This window comes from Pristis pectinata, chromosome 3, assembly GCF_009764475.1.
Source record: "Pristis pectinata isolate sPriPec2 chromosome 3, sPriPec2.1.pri, whole genome shotgun sequence".
Classification (NCBI taxonomy): Eukaryota; Metazoa; Chordata; class Chondrichthyes; order Rhinopristiformes; family Pristidae; genus Pristis; species Pristis pectinata.
Genome location: NC_067407.1, coordinates 28,377,052 through 28,400,780, shown reverse-complemented (window position 1 = coordinate 28,400,780; position 23,729 = coordinate 28,377,052). Strand labels below are relative to the sequence as shown.

General features: G+C 44.3%; 1 protein-coding gene across 1 annotated transcript in view; it reads right to left on the bottom strand.

Annotated features, from left to right (window-relative positions):
- The window catches only part of mast2 (microtubule associated serine/threonine kinase 2), a 306,466-nt gene extending 288,057 nt beyond the window's left edge, over nt 1-18,409 (bottom strand). Inside the window, 1 exon segment of the mRNA XM_052013169.1 lies at nt 18,263-18,409. Within this exon segment, the coding sequence (XP_051869129.1) occupies nt 18,263-18,403 (141 nt within the window). The 5' untranslated portion in view covers nt 18,404-18,409.
- Nucleotides 18,410-23,729: the final 5,320 nt, after the last annotated feature.

The following is a 23,729-nucleotide window of genomic DNA, read 5'->3' as shown; positions in this document are numbered from 1 at the left end:
TGTCTACCAATCCAGATAAGTGTGAGGTATTGCGTTTTGGTCGCACAAACCAGGGGAGGACTTGTACAGTGAATAGTAGGGCCCTGGAGAGTGTCATGGGACAGAGTGACCTAGAAGTGCAAGTGCATAGTTCACTGAAAGCGGCATCACAGGTCGACAAGGTGGTGAAGGTGGTGTTTGGCATGCTGGCTTTCATCAATCAGGGCACTGAGTACAAGAGTTGGGAAGTTATGATGCAGTTATACAAGACATTGGTGAGGTTGCACTTGGTGAATTGTGTACAGTTTTGGTCACCCCATCATAGGAAAGATGTTGTTAAACTAGAAAAAGTGCAGAAAAAATTTACCAGGATGTTGCTTGGATTTGGGGGCCCTTGGTAGAAGGAGAGATTGCGTAGACTAGGACTTTATTCCCTGGAACATAGGAGATTGGGGGGGTGACCTGACAGAGGTACCAGACCATGAGGGGCACAGACAGGGTGAAAGCACATAGTCTTTTTCCCAGGGAGAGGATGCTAAAAACAAGAGGGCACAGGTTTAAAATCAGAGATGAGAAATTTAAAAGGGACATCGGGGCAACTTCTTCATGCAAAGGGTGCTGCGCATTTGGAATGAGCTGCCAGAAATAGTGGTTGAGGCGGGCACATTAGCAACATTTAAAAGCCATAGAACAGGCCCTTCAACCCATGATGTTGTGCCAACCTATACAAGCACTCCATGATCAATCTAACCCTTCACTCCAACACATAACCTTCCATTTTACTTACCTCCATGTGCCTATCCAAGAGTCTTTCATATCTCCCTTCTGTATCAGCCACTACCACCCCTCCCCCTGCCCCCCACTGGCAGTGCACTCCAGGCACCCACCACTCTGTGTTTCAAAAAAAAACCTACCTCTGACATCTCCCCTAAACTTTCCTCCTCTGACCTTAAACTGATGTCCTCTGGCATTGGTCATTGGCGCCCTGGGGAAAAGGTGCTGGCTGTTCACTGTCTATGCCCCTCATAATCTGATACACCTCTATCAAGTCGCCTCTCATCCTGCGTCGCTCCAAAGAGAAAAGCCCTAGTTTGCTCAATCTTTCCTCATAAGACATGTTCTGTAATCTAAGCAGCATCCCGGTAAATCTTCTCTGCACCCTCTCTAAAGCTTCCACATCTTTCTCATAATGAGGTGACCAGAACTGAACATAATACTCCTAGCATGGACTAACCAGAGTTTTATAGAGCTGCAATATTACCTCGTGGGTCTTGAACTCAATCCCACAACAAATGAAGGCCAGCACACCGTACACCTTCTTAACCACCCTATCAACTTGTGCAGTAACTTTGAGGGATCTATGGACTTGGACCCCAAGATCCCTCTGTTCCTCTACTCTGCTAAGAATCCTGCCATTAACCTTGCACTCTGCCTTCAATTCATTCTTCCAAAGTGTATCACTTCACACTTTTCCAGAATGAATTCCACCTGCCACTTCTCCGCCCAACTCTGCATCCTCACAATATCCCGTTGTAACCCATGACAACCTTCTACACTATCCACAACACCTACAACCTTCGTGTCATCTGCAAACTTACTAACCCATCCTTCCACTTTTCCTCATCCAAGTCATTTATAAAAATCACTAAGAGTAGGGGTCCCAGAAGAGATCCCTGCGGAACACCACTAGTCACTGACCTCCAGGTAGAATACTCTCCTCTCCATCTCCTACTACCCTCTGCCTTCTGTGGAGTAGCCAATTCCAAATCCACGCAGCTAAATCTCCATGCCTCTTGACTTTCTGGATGAACCTACCGGGGGAACCTTGTCAAATACCCTATTAAATTCCACATACACCACATCCACCACTCTACCTTCATTCATTTGTTTTGTCACCTCCTCAAAAAACTCAGTTAGGCTCATGAGCCACGACCTGCCCCTCACAAAGCCATGCTGACTATCCCTAATACAACTATGCTTCTCCAAATGCTCCTGAATCCTGTCCCTAAAGAATCCTCTCCAATAGCCTGCCCATCACTGATGCAAGACTCATTGGTCTATAATTCCCAGGATTATCCTTTTTACTTTTCTTGAACAATGGAGCAACATTTGCCATGCCCCAATCCTCTAGTACCACTCCTCTGGCCAGGGAAGACACAAATATCATCATTAATGCCCCAACAATCTATTTCCTTGCTTCCCATAGTAACCTGGGTATATCCCATCCAGCCCCAGGGATTTATCTATCCTAATGTTTTTCAGAAGCTCAAACACTACCTCTTTCTTAAGCTCAACATGCTCCAGCACATTAGCATGTTCTATGCTGACCTCACGTTTGTCAAAATCCCTCTCCCTGGTGAACACTAAAGCAAAATAATCATTAAGGACCTCCCCTATCTCCTCCGCCTCCAGGCACGTTTTTCCCTTTATCCCTGAACTCTCACTCTAGTCATCCTCCTGTTTTTCACAAACATGCAGAATGTCTTGGGGTTTTCCTTAATTCTACCTGCCAGGGCCTTCTCATGTCCCGTTCTAGCACTCCTAAGTCCCTTCATAAGCTCTTTCCTGGCTATCTTATTATTCTCAAAAGCCCTGCCTGATTTTTGCTTCCTAAACCTTAAGTATGCTTCCTACTTCCTCCTGACTAAATGTTTCACCTCTCGTCAACCATGCCTCCTTTACCCTGCCATCCTTTTCCTGTCTCAGTGGGACAAACCTATCCAGAACCCCATGCAAGTGTTCCTTAAACAGCCTCCACATTTCTGCTGTGCATTTCCCTGAGAACATCTGTTCCCAATTTACGCTCCCAAGTTCCTGCCTAATACCATCGTAATTAGCCCTCCTCGAATTAAAACTTTCCTATATCATCTGCTTCTATCCTTATCCATTGCTATTCTAAAGGTCAGGGAGTTGTGGTCACTGTCCCCAAAATGCTCACCCACTGAGAGGTCTGTCACCTGACCAGGTTCATTGTCTAGTATTAGATTCAGTAGGACCTCCCCTCCAGTTGGCCTGTCCACATCCTTCCTGGACACACCTAACAAAATTTGCCAACTTATTTGCTCCTCAGTGTCCTGGTGGCTACTGGTTTGCCTATAGAATACTCCCAATAGAGTGATTGCTCCCTTCCTGTTTCTGACTTCCACCCACACTGACTCAGTGGATGATTCCTCCACGACGTCCTCCCTTTCTGCAGCTGTGATACTATCCCTGATCAGCAAAGCCACTTCCCACCTCTTTTACCTCCCTCCCTATCCCTTTTTGAAATATCTAAACCCCAGAACTTTAAGCAGCCAATCCTGCCCTTGCAACAGCCAAGTCTCTGTATTGGCCACAACATCGTAATTCCGTGTACTGATCCATGCTCCAAGTTCACCACCCCTGTTTTTAAGACTTCTCACATTAAAGTAAACACATTTCAACCCGTCCAACTGACCGCATTTATACCCTATCCACTGTCTATCCTTCCTCACAGTCTCTCTGCACATGGCATCTACCTTTACACCAACTGCTCCATCATCTGACCTAACACTTTGGTTCCCATCCCCCTGCCAACCTAGTTTAAACCCTCCCCAACAGCCCAGGCAAACTTGTCCGCAAGTTCAGGTGCAACCCGTCCCTTTGATTCCCCAGAAGAGATCCCAGTGATCCACAAATCTGAAACCCTGTCCCCTGCACAGCCATGCATTTGTCTGCCAGATCTTCCTATTCTTACCCTCACTGGCACGTGGCACAGGCAGCAATCCAGAGATTACCACCCTTCAGGTCCTGCTTTTTAGCTTCCTTCCTAACTCCCTATATTCCCTCTTCAGGACCTCATCCCTTTTCTTTTCTTTCTTTCTTTTTCAATCTTTTCATTAGTTTTCAAATTAATACAGATTAGTACATTAATGTTTATACATGTAATACAAAGAGATCAGAACAATCATGACATGGATAATCATAAAGAACAATAAAGTATATTAAAAAAATCTGTAGATCCAACTATCTGTTACTGAATGAATATAATATAAAAGAAAAAGATTTATTATAAAATATAAAAGAAAGAAAAAAAATCCCCAAAATAATAAGAAAAATTATAAATATATCAAACCAAACTAAGGTAAGGAAAAAAAAATTTTTTTAAAAATCAGGAAAAAAAACTGGACTAAACTTTCTTAATAGAAACAGAGCAATATTATGTCGTCAACTCCGTTCCTCTAAATTGAAAGGTTATTATAAGGGGATCTATATCATGTGAAAATATTGAATAAATGGACTCCAAACTTCCTTAAATTTAAGTGAAAGTTCAACAGTACCGCTCCCAATTTTTTCCAAGTTTAAACATGATATAGTTTGAGAGAACCATTGAAAAGTAGTAGGGGGTATTGGATCCTTCCATTTAAGCAAAATGGATCGTTTGGCCATTAATGTAACAAAGGTTAGCGGAGCCAGATAGATGGCCAGATTCCATCCTTGGTAAACCAAAAATTGCAGTGATAGGATGAGGCCCTTTTCCTTTCTATGTCATTGGTACCAATCGTGTACTGAGTCAGTGTGGGTGGAAGTCAGAAACAGAAAGGGAGTGATCACTCTATTGGGAGTATTTGATAGCCCCCACCCCAATGGCCACTGAGACACTGAGGAGCAGATAAGTCAGCAGATTTTGGAAAGGTAAAAAAATAGCAGGGTTGTTGTCATGGGAGACTTCAACTTCTCTAATATTGATTGGCACCTCCTTGGTGCAAAAGGTTTAGATGGGGCAGAATTTGTTAGGTGTGTCCGGAAGGATTCTTGACACAGTATGTGGCCAGGCTGACTAGACGAGAGGCTATACTGGATCTAGTACTAGGCAATGAACCTGGTTAGGTGACAGGCCTCTCGCTGGGCGAGCATTTTGGAGATTGTCACCACAACTCCCTGACCTTTAGCATAGCCATAGACAGGGATAGCAGCAGACGATATGGGAAAGTTTTTAATTGGGGAAGGGCTAATTATGACATTATTAGGCAGGAACTTGGGGCCATAAATTGGGAACAGATGTTCTCAGGGAAATGCACAGAAGAAATGTGGAGGCTGTTCAGGGAACACTTGCATGGGGTTTTGAATAGGTTTGTCCCACTGAGACAGGGACAGGATGGTCAGGTAAAGGAACCATGGTTGACAAGAAAGGTGAAACATTTAGTCAAGAGGAAGGAAACATAATTAAGGTTTAGGATGCAAAAAAATCAGGCAGGGCTCTTGAGAAATAATAAGGTAGCCAGGAAGGAGCTTAAGAAGGGACTAATAGAGCTAGAAGGGGACATGAGAAGGCCTTGGTGAGTAGAATTAAGGAAACCCCCAAGGCATATAAAGAACAGTGAGGGTAGCACCATTCAAGGATAAAGGGGGAAAATGTGTGCCTGGAGGAGGAGGACATAGGGGAGGTCCTTAATGAATAGTTTGCTTCAGTGTTCATGAGGGAGAGGGATTTTTACGAATGTGAGGTCAGTTTTGAACAGGCTAATGTGCTGGAGCATGTTGAGGTTAAGAAAGAGTCAGTGTTGGAGCTTCTGAAAAACATTAGGAAAGATAAATCACCGAGGCCGGACATGATATACCCCAGGTTACTACAGGAAGCAAGAGAATAGATTGCTGGGGCTTTGACAATATTTGCGTCCTCCCTGGCCACAGGAGTGGTACCAGAGGATTGGAGGATGGCAAATGTTGTTTCGTTGTTCAAGAAAGGTAATAGGGATAATCCTGGGAATTATAGACCAGCAGGCCTCGCGTCAATGGTAGGCAAGCTATTGGAAAGGATTCTTAGGGACAAGAATTATGAGCATTTGGAGAAGCATAGTCCTATTAGGGGTAGTCAGCATAGCTTTGTGAAGGGCAGGTCATGCCTCACGAGCCTAATTGAGTTTTTCGAGGAGGTGACAAAACAGATTGATGAAGGTAGAGCAGTGGATATGGTGTATATGGAGTTTAGTAAGGTATCTGACAAGGTTCTCCATGGTAGGCTCATCTAGAAAGTCATGAGGCAAAGGATCCATGGAGATTTGGCTGTTTGAATTCGGAATTGGTTTGCCCACAGAAGACAGAGGGTGGTAGATAGAGAGTATTCTGCCTGGAGGTCGGTGACTAGTGGTGTTCTGCAGGGATCTGTTCTGGGACCCCTGCTCTTTGTGATTCTTATAAATGACTTGGATGAAGAAGTGGAAGGGTGGGTTGGTAAGTTTGCAGATGACACGAAGGTTGGACGTGTTGTGGATAAGATATCTTTATTAGTCATATGTACATCGAAACACACAGTGAAATGCATCTTTTGCGTAGTGTTCTGGGGGTAGCCCACAAGTCTCGCCATTCTTCCGGTGCCAACATAGCATGGCAACAACTTCCTAACCCATATGTCTTTGGAATGTGGGAGGAAACCAGAGAACCTGGAGGAACCCACGCAGACACGGAGAGAACGTACAAACTCCTTACAGATAGCAGCCAGAATTGAACCCGGGTCTCCAGTGCTGTAATAGCATTATGCTAACCGCTACACTGTAGAAGGTTGTCGTAGGTTACAACGGGATATAAACAGGACACAGAATTGGGCAGAGAAGTGACAGTTGGAGTTCAATCCGGAAATGTGTGAAGTGATACACTTTGGAAGAATGAACTTGAAGGCAGAGTACAAGATTCTTAGCAGTGTGGAAGAACAGAGGGATCTTGGGGTCAAGTCCATAGATCCCTCAAAGCTGCTGCACAAGTTGATTGGGTGGTTAAGGTGGCAAACTGTGTACTAGCCTTCATTAGTCAGGGGATTGAGTTCAAGAGCTATGAGGTAATATTGCAGCTCTATAAAACTCTGGTTAGACCACATTTGGAGTACTGTGTTCAGTTCTGGTCACCTCATTATTATAAGGAGGATGTGGAAACTTTAGAGAGGGTGCAGAGGAGATTTACCAGGATGCTGCCTGGATTAGAGAACATGTCTTATGAGGAAAGGTTGAGCGAGCTAGGGCTTTTCTCTTTGTAGCGACGCAGGATCAGAGGCAGTGTATAGAGGTGTATATGCAAGATAAGCAAATAATCTGTATGATCAGAAGTTATTCTATTAACAATCCAACACATTTATTGTTTACTTGTGCTTTAGGTGTTACACAGCTGAATAATAATCTTTCTAATGAACCTGCTAAGTACTAAGGGAGTGCACGAACTGGGGCCTCTAGTGAGCCAGATGCCAAGTCATCTGACTTTCCAAATAGTCAGTTAGTGGGTTATTGGAGTTTTACTGTATCGAGAAGGTTGGGACAGAGAGAACAGGGAACTACAAATTACTTAGCCTGACATCAGTGATAAGTAAATGCTGGAATTTATTATTAAGAAAGTGGCACCAGAATACTTTTACATCAAGTTCAGGCCAAAGGCTACAACTAGCTGGGTACTGCAGGATTGTTGTTGGGGACCCGGCTGTTCACAGTCTGTATATTCGGATGAGGGGACCATTTGTAATATATCCAGGTTTGCTAATGGTACCAAGTTGGGTGGCACTAACAGTTGGAAAGGAGAATAGAAAAGTTTCAAGGTAATACAGAGAGGGCAACTTAATGGACAAGAAGGACTTGTCAGATGAAATACAATGTGAAAAATCTGAAGTCAGCCACTTTTCTTGAAAGAAAAGAGCAAGGTATTTTTTTTAAGATGGTGAGAGACCGAAAGGGACTGGTGTTCTAAAGGACCTGGATGTTACTGTACATGAATCACAGGAAGTTATCATGAAGGTAAAGCAAGCAAACAAGACAACAACTGGTATGTTGGTCTCTATTGCAAGAGGATTTGAATACAGGAGATGAGACTTGCCAAGTTATTACCAAAATTATTTAAGGTCCTGATGAGACCAGACCTGGAACATGGTGTATACTTTGGTCTCCTTCCTGGAGGAAGGATACATTTGCAATTGAAGTGAAATGAAGATTCAGCACACTGATTTCAGTGATGGCAGGACTGTCCACTGAGGACAGGTTAATCAGACCGGCTATATGTTTTCTTGACTTAAGAATAAGAGGTGATCTCATAGAAACATACAAAATTCTTCTGGGCTTAACTGGGGAGATGCAGGCCCTAACAGAGAGGTCTTAAAAACTAGGGTCACAGTCTCAAAATAAGTGGCTGGCCATTCAGGACTAAGATAAGGAAACATTTTTGTCACCTAAAGGGCTGCGAAACTTTGAATTCTCCAACCAAGAGAGCTGTGCAGTCTCAGTTGCTTTGCATATTCCAAACCAAGATCAAAACACTTTTGAATATTAAGGGAATCATAGCATAAATTGGGTTAATGCAGTTAAGTAGCACTGAGGTGAGATATCAAAGATTATCTTATTGAATGAGATGGATTAAATGGTCTGCTCATATTTCTTCCGTCCTCAAGCAACTTAAGTAAGCAGTAATTTTGACCTCTACGATCTCTGTATTTGTTGACTACATCGGAAAAAAAAGTAACAGCAACACCTACTTCTCAAATGAAAAGCAAAAGATTACAAATGAGAGAAACAAAGGACTGCAGGTGCTGGAATCTAGATGAAAAACGCTATGATGCTGGAGAAACTCAGCAGGCCAGGCAGCATCTGTGGAGAAAAGCAGGCGGTCAACATTTCGGGTCAGAACCCTTCAGGAGTGAAGATAGGAAAAGGGGAAGCCCAATATATAGGAGGGAAAGCACAGCAATGATGGGTGGACATAAGAGGGGAGGCAGGGCGGGCACAAGGTGGTGATAGGTAGATGCAGGCAAGAGATAGTGATAGGCAGGTGTGGGGGAGGAGGAGAGCAGATCCACCAGGGGATAAGTCAAAGGTAAGGAGAGAAAGGGAAAAAAAAGGTAGGAAAAAAAGAGATGGGCTAGGAAAGGGAATAAGAGATTACAAATGCTGTAAATCTGAAATAAAAACAAAAACTGCTGGAAATACTTGGCAGTCAGGCAGCATCTGCGGACAAAGAAGCAGAGTTAACATTTTAGGTCTATAACCAAGGCTGGGAAAATGTAAAAACTGGCATGTTTTAAGTTGCAGAGTGAAAAGAGGGGTGGGAGAACAAAGAACGTCAATGTAAGAGGCAAAAGACAGAGGTCAGAGTAGGAATGGAATAAAGCTTTAGGTAATCCTAGCAGATAGAGGTTTCCACAAAACCTCTCAAACTGCATTTGACTGTTCAAAGTAGGGAGCACATTGTGAGCACTGAATGCAGAACACTGAATTGGATGAAGTGCAAGTAAATTGCTGCATGCAAGTTGTCTCTTATACATTGCTTCAATGAAGTCCAACATAAGCTCAAGGGACATGATCTCATCTCGCACCTGGACATGCAAAAAGCCCCAGGGCTCAACATTGTATTCAATAATTTCAGATAATAAGCCTTTCCAGTTTGTGTCAGAAGAAATTCCCCAGTTCCCACCTAAGTGCAGGAAATGCTGGGGCTGCATTAGTGAGGAGGGGGGCAGAGTTGGGTTGTGACCTGTTATAGTGGGGGAGGGAGCTGTCAACCTGGGACAGCAACTGCATCACTCTCAGCAGCTGTTGCCTGGCCTGCTCAGTATTTCCAGAATTTTCCGTTTTTGTTTCAGATTTTCAGATTTCCAGCATCTGCATTTTTTTGCTTTTAAATCCCTGACCAGTCCTAATATAATGTAATTTCGTATTCTTTCTTCACACATGCTACCTGATCTTCTTGGTTTTCAGAGCATTTGCCCTCATTTCAAAGTTCCAGTAATTGCTCAATTGTACGTCACACAAATACAGCACTTCCTCCTCCTTCTCCCTCTCTCTCTCCTCTTGTCTCCTATTTATAATCACCTCTGACACATTAGCAGCAATTAACAAAACAACACCACCCTCTCTCCTCACTCGATAATCTATGTCATTCATATTTTCTTGGGCTCCACCCTACCTCAGACATTCCTTCTGTTCTTCCCACTGCTCCCTTCTTCTCAGCAACTTAAAGCATGCCTATTTTCTAATTTTCTATTCTGTCATGTTTGATCATGTTCTGAAGAAAGTTCATTGAACTGAAACATAACTCTGTTTGTCTCTAGATGCTGCCTAACCTGCTGAGTATTTCCAGCATTTTCTACCTTTATTTCCTATTTCTCAAGCATTGATCTGTTGAAAGTGGTCAGTCAGGTTTATCAATAGCAATTATGACTTGTATTTATTAAGGCCCTTTAACATAGTAAAACATCACAGGACAGTTATCAAATGAAATTTGATTTTATAGTATGACCAAAAGATTCTTCAAAAAGGTAGGCTTTTTAAGGAGGGAAAGGTAGAGAGGCAAAGAAGCTAAGTAAGATAATTCCAAAGCTTAGGAAGCAAAGGGGCAGCTGCCAATGTTCAAGCAAATAAAAGCTGGTTACAAGGCCAAAATCAGCTGAGAATAGATCTCAAAGTGTTACATGGCTTAAGAAAGTTACAGGCATACGATGGGATGAGGCCATGGAACAATTCGAAAACTGGAAAAATAATAATAAAATTAAGGCATTTCATGAGTGGGACCCAATGAGCCAATATAGGTGAATAAGATTAGTGCATGTGAGGAAATGAGAATAAAGAGCGTTAAGGTGGGAGATTGGCCAGTAGAGCAGTGGAATGCCATTTTGGCCTCGGCATTTTGTCCTCGAAGGTGCAAAATATTTTACTTCTGTGCAACAAACACTGACATAAAGTGTAAATATTCATTGAAGATTATGGCTCATTCAAAGGAAACTTAAAATTCATGTGAAAATGAAAACATGTTGGTAACTCATGATCACCCTATACATGATCTGTCTACACTTTTCACTGCCTCGGTAAAGCAGTCAGCATAATCAAAGACTCCACCCATCCCGGACATTCTCTCTTCTCCCCTCTTCCATCGGGCAGAAGACACAAAAGCCTGAAAGCACGTACCACCAGGCTCAAGGACAGCTTCTATTCCACTGTTATAAGACAATTGAACAGTTCCCTAGTACAATAAGATGGACTCTTGACCTCACAGTTTACCTCATTATGACCTTGCACCTTATTGTCTACCTGCACTGCACTCTCTGTGTAGCTATGAAGCTTTATTCTATATTCTGTATTGTTTTTACCTTGTACTACCTCAATGCACTGTGTAATGAATTGATCTGTATGAATGGCATGCAAGACAAGATTTTCACTGTTTCTCAGTATGTGACAATAATAAATCAATTCCAATCAGCATTGGTAGATAGAACAAACAGGTCTTTTGTTTCATTCCACAGTCTTTCATCACATTGATTCAACCCAAGTTCTAATAAAGATCGTAGGCTGAACATGAACTGATCTGCTCTCTCCACAAAGTCTGACTCATCTTGCATATTTCTACTATCTACTGCAATTATTTCACAACTTCCTTAATTAGTATCTTTCAAATAAATGTTTCAAAAATATTCATTGAAATTTCACTTTACTTGACATTAAAAGTTTTAAAACGTAATAGAAGCATATGACCCTTTCTCTTAGCGTAAAATAAACTGCTGGAGGAACTCAGCAGGTTGAGCAGTATCTGTGGAGTAAAAGAACCGACAACGTTAAAGGTCGAGACCCTGCATCAGGACCGAGAGTGGAGAGGGAGAGAGGCGAGATAGGGCCAGTAGGTGATGGGTGTACCAGGGAGACATAGACATGGAACAGTACAACACAGGAACAGGCCCTTTGGCCCACAATGCTGTGCCAAGCTAATTAAACCAGTAATTAAACACCTAACTAAACTAATCCCTTCTGCCAACGCAATGTCCATATCCCTCCATTCTCTACACATTCACCTGCCTATCTAAGAGCCTCTTAAACACCTCAATGAATATTTGCCTCCACTACCACCCATGGCAGCAGAGTCCAGGCACCCACCACCCTGTATTAAAAAAACTTGCCCCACACATCTCCACCCCTTCTCATCTAAAATGTATGTCCTCTTGCATTAGATATTTTGACCCTGGGAAAATGATACCAGCTGTCTACTCTATGCCCCTCATAAACTTATAAACTTCTGTCAGGTCTCCCCTCAGTTTCCACCACTCCAGAGAAAACAACCCAACTTTGTCCAGCCTCTCCTTATAGCACCTGCCCTCCAATCCAGGCAGCATGCTGGCAAATCTCTTCTACAAAGCCTCCACATGCTTCCAATAATGGAGCAACCAGCACTGAATGCAATACTCCAGATGCAGCATAACTAGAGTTTCATAAAGCTGCAACACAACTTCCCGACTCTTGAACTCAATGCTTCGACTAATTAAGGCAAGCATGCCACACGCCTTCTTTACCACCCCATCAACCTCGTTCAGGGAGCTATGGACTTAGACCCCCAAAATCCCCCTGTACATCAACACTGTTAAGGTTCTTGCATTAACCATGTACTGTCCCTTTGCATTTGATCTCCCAAAGTGCAAACCCTCAAATTTGGCTGGATTAAACTCCATCTGCTGTTTCTCCCCCTATATCTGCAACTGATCTACATCCTTTGGCAATCTTCTGCACCATCCACAACACCACCAATCTTAGTATCGTCTGCAAACTTACTAATCCACCCACCTGCATTTTTATCCAGGTCATTTCTTTACATCATATATTACAAACAGCAGAGGTCCCAGTACATATCCCTGCGGAACACCATGAGTCATGGACCACCAGCCAGAATAAGTCCCATTAGCCACTAGCCTCTGTCTTTTATGGGCAAGTCAATTCTGAATCCAAACAGCCAAATCACCATGGATCACATGCACCTTAATCTTCTGGATGAGCCTCCCATGAAGAACCTTGTCAAATACCTTGCTAAAATCCACGTAGACAACATCCACAGCTCTACATTCATCAATCACCTTCGTCATCTCCTCAAAAAACTTAATCATTCGTAAGGCACGACTTGCCCCGCACAAAGCCATGCTGACTGTTCCTAATTAAGCCATGGTTTACCAAATGTTCATAAATCCTATCCCTAAGAATCCTCTCCAATGGTTTCCCTATCACTGACATGAAGCTCACCGGTCTATAGTTTCCAGGATTATCCGTATTTCCCTTCTTGAATAATGAAACAACATTAGCTACTCACCAGTCCTCCAGGACCTCACCTGCAGCTAGAGAGGACACAAAGATCTTGGTTAAGGCCCCAGCAATATCATCTCTTGCCTCTCTCAATAACCTAGGGTATATCCCATCAGACCCTGGGGATTTGTCCACCTTAATGTTCTTTAAGAGACCTAACACTACCACCTTCTTTATCTCAAAGTGCCCCAGCATATTCGCAGGCTCCACACTGATCTCACTATCCTCCACATCCTTCTCCTTTGTAAATACTGACACAAAGTACTCATTTAGGACCTCGCCCACATCCTCTGCCTCTAAGCATATGTTCCCTCTTTTATCCTTGAATGGTCCAATCACCTCCATAGTTATCTTCTTACTCTTGATGCATGCATAGAATTGCCTTAAGAATCTCTTTAATCCTACTCACCAAGGACTTCTCATGGCCCCTCCTGGCTCTCCTAATTCCCTTCTTGAGTTTTTTCTAGCTTCCTTATAATCCTCAAGGGCTCCATTTAACTTCCTAAACCTTACATACACTTCCTTTTCCTTCTTGGCTAAAGTTACCACCTCTCTTGATGTCCAAGGTTCCCTTACCCTGCCATCCTTGTCCTTCCTTCTTACTGGAACATACCTGTCCTGTACTCTGTGCAGTTGGTCTTTAAGCCCCCTCCACATGTCGGATGTGGATTTGCCCAAAACCAGCTGTTCATAATTAACTCTCCCTAGTTCCTGCCTAATACTCTTGTAACTTGCCCTGCTCCAATTCAACGCTCTCCTGCAAGGTTCACTCTTATCCTTATCTATAGCCATCTTAAAACTGAAGGAGTTGTGGTCACTGTTCCCTAGCTGTTCTCCCATTGAAAGGTCAGTCACCTGGCCAGGCTCATTTCCCAACACCAGGTCCAGTTTGGCCCCTCCTCTCATTTGACTATCTACATACTGAAATAAGAAATCCTCCTGGAATCACCCAACAAATTCTGCCCCAAATAAACTTCTTGCACTAAGGAGGGCACAGTCTATATTAGTGAAGTTGAAGTCACCACTACAACAACACTATTGTTTTTACATCTTTCCCTAACCTGCCTGCATATTTGTTCCTCAACGTCCCAATGGCTACTGGGGGGTCTGCAGTATAATCCCAGAGTGATTGCATCTTCCTTATTTTTGAGTTCTACCCATATAGACTCAGTGGATGAGCCCTCCATTCTGTCCCCTCTGAATGCAGCTGTGATATTGTCCCTGATTAATAGTGCAATTCCACCACACCCCACCTCCCCTTTACCTCCCCATCTTTTCTAAAATGTCAGAACCCTGGAACATTAAGCATCCAGTCCTGTCCCTCCCTCAACCAAGTCTCTGTAGTCTCCACAACATCATAGTTTCACGTAATTAACCCTGCTCCAAGTTCATCACTGTTACCCCTAATACTCTGAGCATTAATATAAATACACTTCACCCCGTCCATCCCATCATGTCTATTACCTTGCTCTTGCCTGTTCTTCCTTACAGACTTACTGGTCATGACATCTACCTTCCTCTCAATCCCTCCACTTTCTGACCTGGTGCTCTGGTTCCCATCCCCCTGCCAAACTGGCTTAAACCCTCCTGAGTAGCACGAGTGAATCTCCCGGCCAGGATATTCGTTCCCCTCCAGTTAAGGTGCAACCCGTCCCTCTTGTGCAGGTCACCACTGCCCCAGAAGAGGTTCCAATGATCAAAGAACATGAAACCCTGTCCCCTGCACCATTTCCTCAGGCACACACTCATCTGTTCTATCTTTCTATTCCTACCCTGGCTAGCGCGTGGCACTGAGAGTAATCCAGAAATTACCACCTTCGAGGTCCTGCTTTACAGCCTCTTTCCTAACTCCTATACTCACTGCGCAGGACCGCTTCCCCCTTTCTATCTGTGTCATTGGGGCGAGGGATAGTGTCATTGAGCAATATAGCACGGATACAGACCCTTCGGCCCAACAAGTCCATGTTGACCATGGTGCCCACCCAGCTAGTCTTAATTTCCTGCATTCGGCCCATATCCATCCAAGGTCCTACCCTTCCAATTACTTATCTAAGTGCTTCTTAAATGATGCTATTGTATTGAATCTGCCTCAACCACTTCCTCTGCCATTTCATTCCATATACTCACCACCCTCTGCATGAAAAAGTTGCCCCTCAGGTCCCTTTTAAATCTTTGCCCTCTCACCCTAAACCTATGCCCCCTGATGTGGACTCCCCTGCCCTGGGGAAAAGACTGTTACCGCCCATCTTATCTATGCCTCTCATAATTTTAAACATTTCTATAAGGTCGTCCCTCATTCTCCTTCATTCTAAGGAATAAAGACCCAGCCTGGCCAACCTCTCCCCATAGTTCAGCCCTGCACTCTTTCCAGTTTAGCCATATCTTTTCAATAATAGGGCGATCAAAACTGTACATGGTTCTCCAAGTGCAGCCTCACCAACAACTTATACGGCTGCAACGTAATGTCTCAACTCCTATATTCAATGCCCTAACTGATAGCCAGCGTACTAAACATCTTTTTCACCACCCTGTTGACCAGTGACGCTGCTTTCAACGCACTTGTGCTCCTCAATCCCTCTGTTCCATTACACTCCCTAGTGCCCCACCATTCATAGTACATGTCCTACATTGGTTTCACTTTCCAAAATGCATCACCTCACATTAATTCATACTGAAATCCATTTGCCACTTCAAGGCCCACTTCCCTAATTGATCAAGATCCCCCTGTAATCTACAATAACCTTTTTCACTATCAACATCTCCTAATTTCATGTCATCCACAAACTTTCTGATCAAGTCTTGTGCATTTGCATTTAAATCACGTATATAAATAATGAATAACAACCACTGCAGCACTCCACTGGCCTCCATTCTGAAAAACAACCTTCAAACGTCACCCTCTGCTTCCGAGGCAGGCATGGTAATATAGTGGTTAGTGTAATGCTACTACAGCACCAGAGACCCAGGTACAGTTCCAGCCACTGTCTGTAAGGAGTTTGTACGTTCTCCCAGTGTCAGCATGGGTTTCTTCCAGGTGCTCTGGTTTCCACCCACATTCCAAAGACGGACAGGTTAGGAAGTTGTGGGCATGCTATGTTGGTGCCGGAAGCTTGGTGACACTTGTGGGCTGCCGCCAGAACACTCTATGCAAAAGATGTATTTCACTGTGTGTTTTGACATACATGTGACTAATAAAGATCTTATCTTACCTCCTATTTTGAATCCACCTAACTAGCTCTCCCTTGATTCCATGGGACCCAACCTTCCAGACCAGCCTACCATGCGGGACCTTCTCGAAGGCCTTGCTGAAGTCCAAATAGACTACGTCCCCCTACCCTAGCCTACCCTCATCTATCCTTTCAGTTACCTCTCCAAAGGAAATTCATCAAGCACGACTTCCCACGCACAAAGCCATGCTGATGGCCAGAAGGAGCCAGGTGGAGGAAGGGGAGGAGTAGAGTTGGAAGACAGAGGCAGGTAGGTGACAGGTAGAAGCAGACAAGGAAAAAAGGCAAGCAGAGCCAGGTGGAGGGTAGGGGAGGGTGAACATGATGAAAGAGGCTGGAGGGCAATAAGTAGGGACACTCAGGCTACAAGAGCTGGAATCTGACAAGTAAGGAAGGTGATAATGGGAACCATTATGGGAGAGATGAAGGACAGATGGAACGAGGATGCAGTGGGTGAAGTGTGCAGGTAGTAGGTGGATGGAACCAGGAAGGGGAGAAAAATGGAAGGACCAGCGGTGGATTAGAAGGGGAGAGGGAGAGGATGAGAACAAGAATGAGAACACAGGAGCTGGGGTAAATTGAAACATCAATTTACTTTTCCCCACAGATGCTGCTCGACTCACTGAGTTCCCCCAGCAATTTGCTTTTTTGCTCCAGCTTCCAGCATCTGCCGTCTCAGAAGTTTCGATAACCCTTTCTCTTTACCAATGAAAGGAAATGATCAGCAAATCCTTTGAGAATTCTAATCCAAATACTGGCAATAATAAAATTCAAATAGATTTTTTTCATTGAAAACTTGTCCAGATTCAACTGTTTTGCATACACTGACATTTTCACGATTCGTGGCACAAAACTCGAAGCCAGATGCTCATGTTTAATTCAGTATTTCAAAAACATAATCGAAATTTTGAAAAAACCTCAATACAACAATGCAAACTTATTTTGAATGACTAGCTGACATGTAACCAAATGTGATACTGACTTAACATAAAAGTTTTTTAGTAAAATAAAATCACCATGAACCAATATAAAATGATTGATTTTATCTTTGTATAAAATCTCCATTAGTAACCTCCTTTGTAGGAGGTCACTGATGCTAGAAGTTACTGACCTGAAACTCAAAAACTACAAGATGCTGGAAATTTAAAATAAAAGCAAAAAAAATGCTAGAAATACTTAGCATATCATGCCACACGCGTGGGAAGAGAAACAGAGTTAACGTTTCAGGTCGAACCGTTTCTCTTCCCACAGATTCGGCCGGAGGTGCTGAGTATTTCCAGCATTTTCTGTATTAAACGTATAATCACCCCGAAACGCTACCTTTCAAGGGATGCTGCCTAACCTACTGAGTGTTTCCAGCCTTTTGTTTATATTACAAGTTAATATATTTACAAGCTGAAATTGAAGGTTGTCAGTTTCAGTAAACAGTTAAATAAAAGCTTTGTCTGCACACCACATCGCAGGAATAAGTGATAACAGTGAAGAGGGTAGAGAAGAGTTACAAATACATTGTCAGAATTGAAAGTTTTTGATCTGACAAAAGACTGGCAAGGCTGTGTTTGATTTCGGGAAACCGAGGAGATCGATCGGATATTCAACCGTGTTTAATAAAGAGATTTGGATGGAGTGAATAGGAAGGTCACATTCCTCTCAGCGGTGCAGTCAGTGACAACACAGCAGAGATTTAAAATCAGTTCCACATTCCAGAACAGGTGTCGAAATAAAAAATCACTAAAACAATAATAAAGGTCTGGAACTCGATACCTGGAAGTGTTGGTAAGAGGCAAAAATCTTAAACATTAGTGGATGAGCACTCGATGCGTTTCAACCTTCAGCTGAATTATTACCGGATACCATGGTGTGCTGCAAATTTCTAGGATTTCCACAATATGATCACGGTGGTTAGAAAGCAAACATTCCCCTGTACACTGCACATCAAAAAGCAATGCTATAAATAAAATAGCGTATATTCCACAAGTTCACCAGTAGCTCGCTTTCCAGCGACGATAAACTCACCTTTTCTCTCTGTACTTCGCTCCTTTGCTCCCGATCCGGGTTAGACTGAACTTTGTTTCCATCACTGTGTTCACTCCGCACAAGCTGTTTGGAAGCTTTCTTTTTTGTCTTGAGGCTGATGTGCGCTCCAGATTTCTTCATTGCTCTGCTGACTCCCCAATCCAAGCACACGTAAAAATAAGACAACCAAACAAAAAGTGTTGATTCTCCCCCCCCTTTTAAAAAAAGAGGTGAATCTATTCTCCAGGCCACAATTGGTAGAGACACAACATCCTTGGAAGTATGGTGCACGTTTAACTTTAAAACAAAACAGCGGGGAAAGGGGGGGGGGGGGGGAGAGAAAAGGAGACGTTTGGGAATAGGCCGAGAGGAAGGAATGAATGGACAAATCAATGAATGGACGTCCGCCCTCAGCGGGAGACGAGACGCGGAGACCCGCCACTCTCGGGCATCTTCCCCTCGCCCTGGGCCGAGAACCGCTCCTCACTCGGGACCAAGAGGCGAACAGAAAGTTCGCTGTCGCTGCGGTTAAAGCTCAGCCATGCCCAAACTCGCCACCACTCCCTCCGGTACCCGCTCCAGCTCGGTGCGCGGCCTCAGATCAAGACGCTGCTGCCGGTGAGAAGCCGCCGCTCGCCGCTGCCCCCAGTGCCGCCGACGCCAACTGTTTTCCTGCCGGCATCGCCGCATTCACCGTCCCCCCGGAAACATCCCGCGTCAGCCGCACTGCGGCGGACATGTCAGGCGGCCGGATGACACTGATGATGAGACTTGATTTATTATTGTTGTTGTTTTACTCCGCTTCAACATCACTCACTTCCGGTTGCGGCCGCACTTGTCCTCCCGGCCGGAAACGCCGCCAGGGGGCGGGCGGCGTTCGCGAGGCGCGTGCTCGCCTGGTCTGGGGCGGGGGTAGAGGCGCGGGCATGTGTGTGTGGTCCGGGGACACGCGGGAGGCGCGGGCATGTGTGTGTGGTCCGGGGACACGCGGGAGGCGCGGGCATGTGTGTGTGGTCCGGGGACACGCGGGAGGCGCGGGCATGTGTGTGTGGTCCGGGGACACGCGGGAGGCGCGGGCATGTGTGTGTGGGGCCCAGGGACACGCGGGAGGCGCGGGTGTGTGTGTGTGTGGTCCGTGGACATGTGGGAGGCGCGGGCATGTGTGTGTGTGGTCCGTGGACATGTGGGAGGCGCGGGCATATGTGTGTGTGGTCCGGGAGCACGCGGGAGGTGCGGGCATGTGTGTGTGTGGTCTGGGGACACGCAGGAGGCGCGGGCATGTGTGTGTGGAGCCCAGGGAGACGCGGGAGGTGCGGGTGTGTGTGTGTGGCCCGGGGAACATGTTGGAGGCACGGGCATGTGTGTGGTCTGTGGATACGCGGGAGGCGCGGGCGGGCATGTGTGTGTGGTCCGTGGACATGTGGGAGGCGCGGGCATGTGTGTGTCTGGACTGTGGACATGTGGGAGGTGCGGGCATGTGTGTGTGTGGTCCGGGGGCACGAGGGAGGCACGAGCATGTGTGTGGTATGGGGACACGCGTGGCACTTCTCTTATCTCAACACCTTTGCATTAGGTCCTTGAATCGAGTCTGCAACTGATCATTTGGGTGGTTGCAAGTCATCCCATTGCAATATTTTGAAGAGTAGGAAAGTTCTGTCGCTCTCCTGACCAGTCATCATCACTGAGAAGATTTTATGGGTGTTATCCCATTGTTGTTTGAGGGAGCTTGCTTTGTGCAAATTAGCAACATTACTGCAATGATGGCACGTCATTGTCTGTAAAGTGCTTAATGAGGTCTGTACACCTTTATACTGAACTACAACAGATAATCCCAACCAGCCTGAATGATCTCATGGCTCATCAGTTAATTCTTTCCAGAGCTTTTCGCTGAGATTGCAGAGGCTAAATTGATGGGACATGAGAAATTATAGACAACTATCTCTTTCTTCTTGGACAGTCCCTCAGTTTTGATGATGACTTGCCATCATTGCAGTTTCATGGGATCAGAAGGGGCAGATAAAGCTTGTGCAGGATCTGCAGAGACTGTCACTGATGGGGCAAGAGGAATTTGATTTTGGGTTATTTGAGAAGTTCTGCACTCCTTCTGTTCTTTTGTTTGTTTTCTGTGTCCTTCAATGGAAGCCAAAGGTGCTCGGTGCTTTCTTCGATACACCTTTACCATCTTGAGCAGTCTTGAGCCAGAGATTCCCATGAGTTAATGAGAATGTTATATTTTTGGAAGGAAGCATTGAGACCATCCTTGAAACATTTTAACAGTCCTGTTGGAAATCTCTTGCCAGGACAGAGCTTGAAGCAGAGTGCTTGTTTCAGGAGCCTGGTACAAGGCCTGCAAACAATGTGTCCTTCCAATAAGAACTGACTCAGTGTAATTAAAGGCTCAGTGTAGGGATTTTGTCCTGGAAGAGGACACCTAATGTTGGTTTACTAAATGGTCTTGAACTTGGAGGATTTTGGAGAGGCAGCATTGGTAGTGCCTGTTGTAAGTGGTCCATGTCTCCGAAGCATAGCAGTGGGTATAGATCACCACTACCATGAGATTAGCGCCAAGTTTGAGGTCTTGATCTTCAATTTTTTAAATATTTTTCATATATTTTCTCTGATGTAGAAAGGCTCTATTTGGCCCATCAAATCTCTGCCAGTTCTCATCAATACCATTTCCCCACTTCTCTGGAACCTATTCTCTCAAAAATGGCCATTAACACCCCTCCCCTGATATTCCAGCCACCCACCTACACTAGGGGCTATTTACAGTACAGTAAAACACCGTTAATCCAGGACTTTCATGGAGGTGGATTACCAGATTTTCCAGACTATTGGGTTTATTCCTACTAATACCCCAACACACTTTTAATTCATTTTGTTTTAGATTTTAAACAGTGGAACAGTAAATTCCCAGTGAACCTGATAAGTATAAAGCCAGCACAAGCAAACGAGGCCCTGATAAGTTTAAGGAGATCTTGGGAAACAGAACCAGGAGTGTATCAATGGAAGACAGGAAACAGGATGAAGTGAGTTTAAAGAGTGCACAGAATTGGAGCCCTGGTGAAAGTCAAAGTCAAGTTTGTAGTTATATGCATAAGTACATGTATGAAATAGGTGCAATGAAAAACTTACTTGCAGTGGCATCACAGGCATATACCATATAAGCAACATTCACAAAAAATCATAAATTATCCACAATGTTTACAAGAAAAGAACACAAAGTATTTTAGTGCAAAGCGATTAAAATAGTCATGTTGTTGCTAAACTGTAGTGATTTGGGTTGTGCAGGTTGCTTCAAGAACTGAAAGGTGGAAGGGAAGTAACTCTTCTCGAACCTGGTGGTGTTGGACTTCAGGCTTCTGTACCTCCTGCCTGATGGTAGCTGCGAGAAGATGGCATGGTCCAGATGGAGGGGATCTTGGATGATGCAGGCAAGGTGGTGTAGCGGTTAGCGTAATGCTATTACAGTGCCAGTGACCCAGGACCAATTCTGGCCGCTGTCTGTAAGGAGTTTGTACGTTCTCCCTTTGTCTGTGTGGGTTTCCTCCAGTTTCCTCCCACATTCCAAAGACATATGGGTTAGGAAGTTGTGGGCATGCTATGTTGACGCTGGAATTGTGGCGACACTTGCAGGCTGCCCCCAGAACACTCTATGCAAAAGATGCATTTCACTGTGTGTTTCAATGTACATGTGACTAATAAAGATATCTTATGTATGTTGCCTTCTTGAGGCAGCACCTCCTGTAAATACTACCAATGGTGGGGAGGCATGTGCCTGTGATGTATTGGACTGAGTCCACTACTCTCTGCAGGAGCCTGGGTGCTGGTGTGTAAAAGGGAACAAGAGAATAATCACCTGGTGAGCCAGGTGCCAAACTATCAGGGCTTCCAAATAGTCAGATAGTAGATTATCCAAGTTTTATTTTAACTAAGCTACCAGCATGTCTTTGGGATGTGGGAGGAAACCAAATGACATAGGTGAGAGTCACATTCACAGGGAGAATGTGCAAACACCACACAGACAACCTGCAGCACCACTGTGCTACCTAGCCAGCTAAAAGTTGTACTGGCAGTGATGTGAATGTCAGCATCAATGTCTACCTGTGCTGAGAAGCAGCATCTGAGATAGAATGCAGAATGGTAGAACACAGACAAAAAGAGGCCATTCTACCATTCTATCCATAACCTTGTACTGGTTCTATGAAAACATGATGCAATAAATAAAATTCCCATGCTGTCCTAGAAACAACACAAAAGGCGCTGGAGGAACTCAGCGGGTCAGGCAGCATCCATGGAGGGAAATGGACAGTCCAGATGAAGGGTCTCGACCCGAAACATCGACTGTCTATTTTCCTCCATAGCTGCTAACTGACCTGCTGAATTCCTCCAGAGCCTTTTGTGTTGCTCCAGTTTCCAGCATCTGCCATCTCTTGTGTCTCCATAAAAAATGAAGACTTGGTTGATTTTAGAATCTACTGTCTGAGTTACATGAGTAGTTAATGTTGTCTGGGGATCTATCTGAAGCAGCACAACTTTCTCAAAAGCCAATCAGCCTCAACCTTCTCTAGCACAATAGTCCTGCCATTCTCACATGCAGAATAATCAACCAACTGCTGCAGACCAGCAGGATCTGCCAAAAGAGGAAGTAATATAATGATATACAAGACTGAAGTATAATGCAGGATTTGTCTAACATAATTCCAATTAACAGTGATCATTAAATCAAAGACAACAATAACATAGAAAAATTATATAAGGAAAGCAGTCACAGTGCAGAAACTAAAAAGTGTTGTTTTCTTGTTATCTGCAGCAGATAGAGCTCACGAAAGGGTAACGTATTGTGCATGGGACATAGGAATGTAATTAGAGCAATTGGCCCTTGACCCTGTTCCAACAATTAATATGATCATGGAGCAACAAACAGTCTGCTGTTGGAACTCAGCGGGTTGAGCAGCATCTAGATCAGATGCTGCTTGACCCACTGAGTACCTCCAGCAGATTGTTGCTCCAGATTCCAACATCTGCAGTCTCTTGTGACTCCATTAGTATGACTTTGACTGATTTGTAAACTGATTCCATATACCTGCATCTTTTTTCTCCATTTCCCTTAATGCTTAGGACAAACAAAAATTAGTTTATCTTGGATTTAAAATCAGCATTTGACCCGGTATCAATTGCTATCTGTGGAGAAATGTTCCAAATTTCTGGCACACTCTGTGAACAGAACTGTTTCAAAACTCAATAACTTTTAGATTCTGCCCCCGAGATCTGGATGCAGCAATCAGCAAAAGTAGTTTCTTTCTCTCTACCCTTTTTTGCTTGGAATATGTTGTTGTGGTACATTGTTTCAGAGGCCTCACAGTGATATTGTTGGCAGTGGTAATGACTTGATCACCAGATACTTTAGTAGCATAGCAGTTAAGTTGCTGGACTGATATGGCAAGATCTGGGCATTTGATCTGGA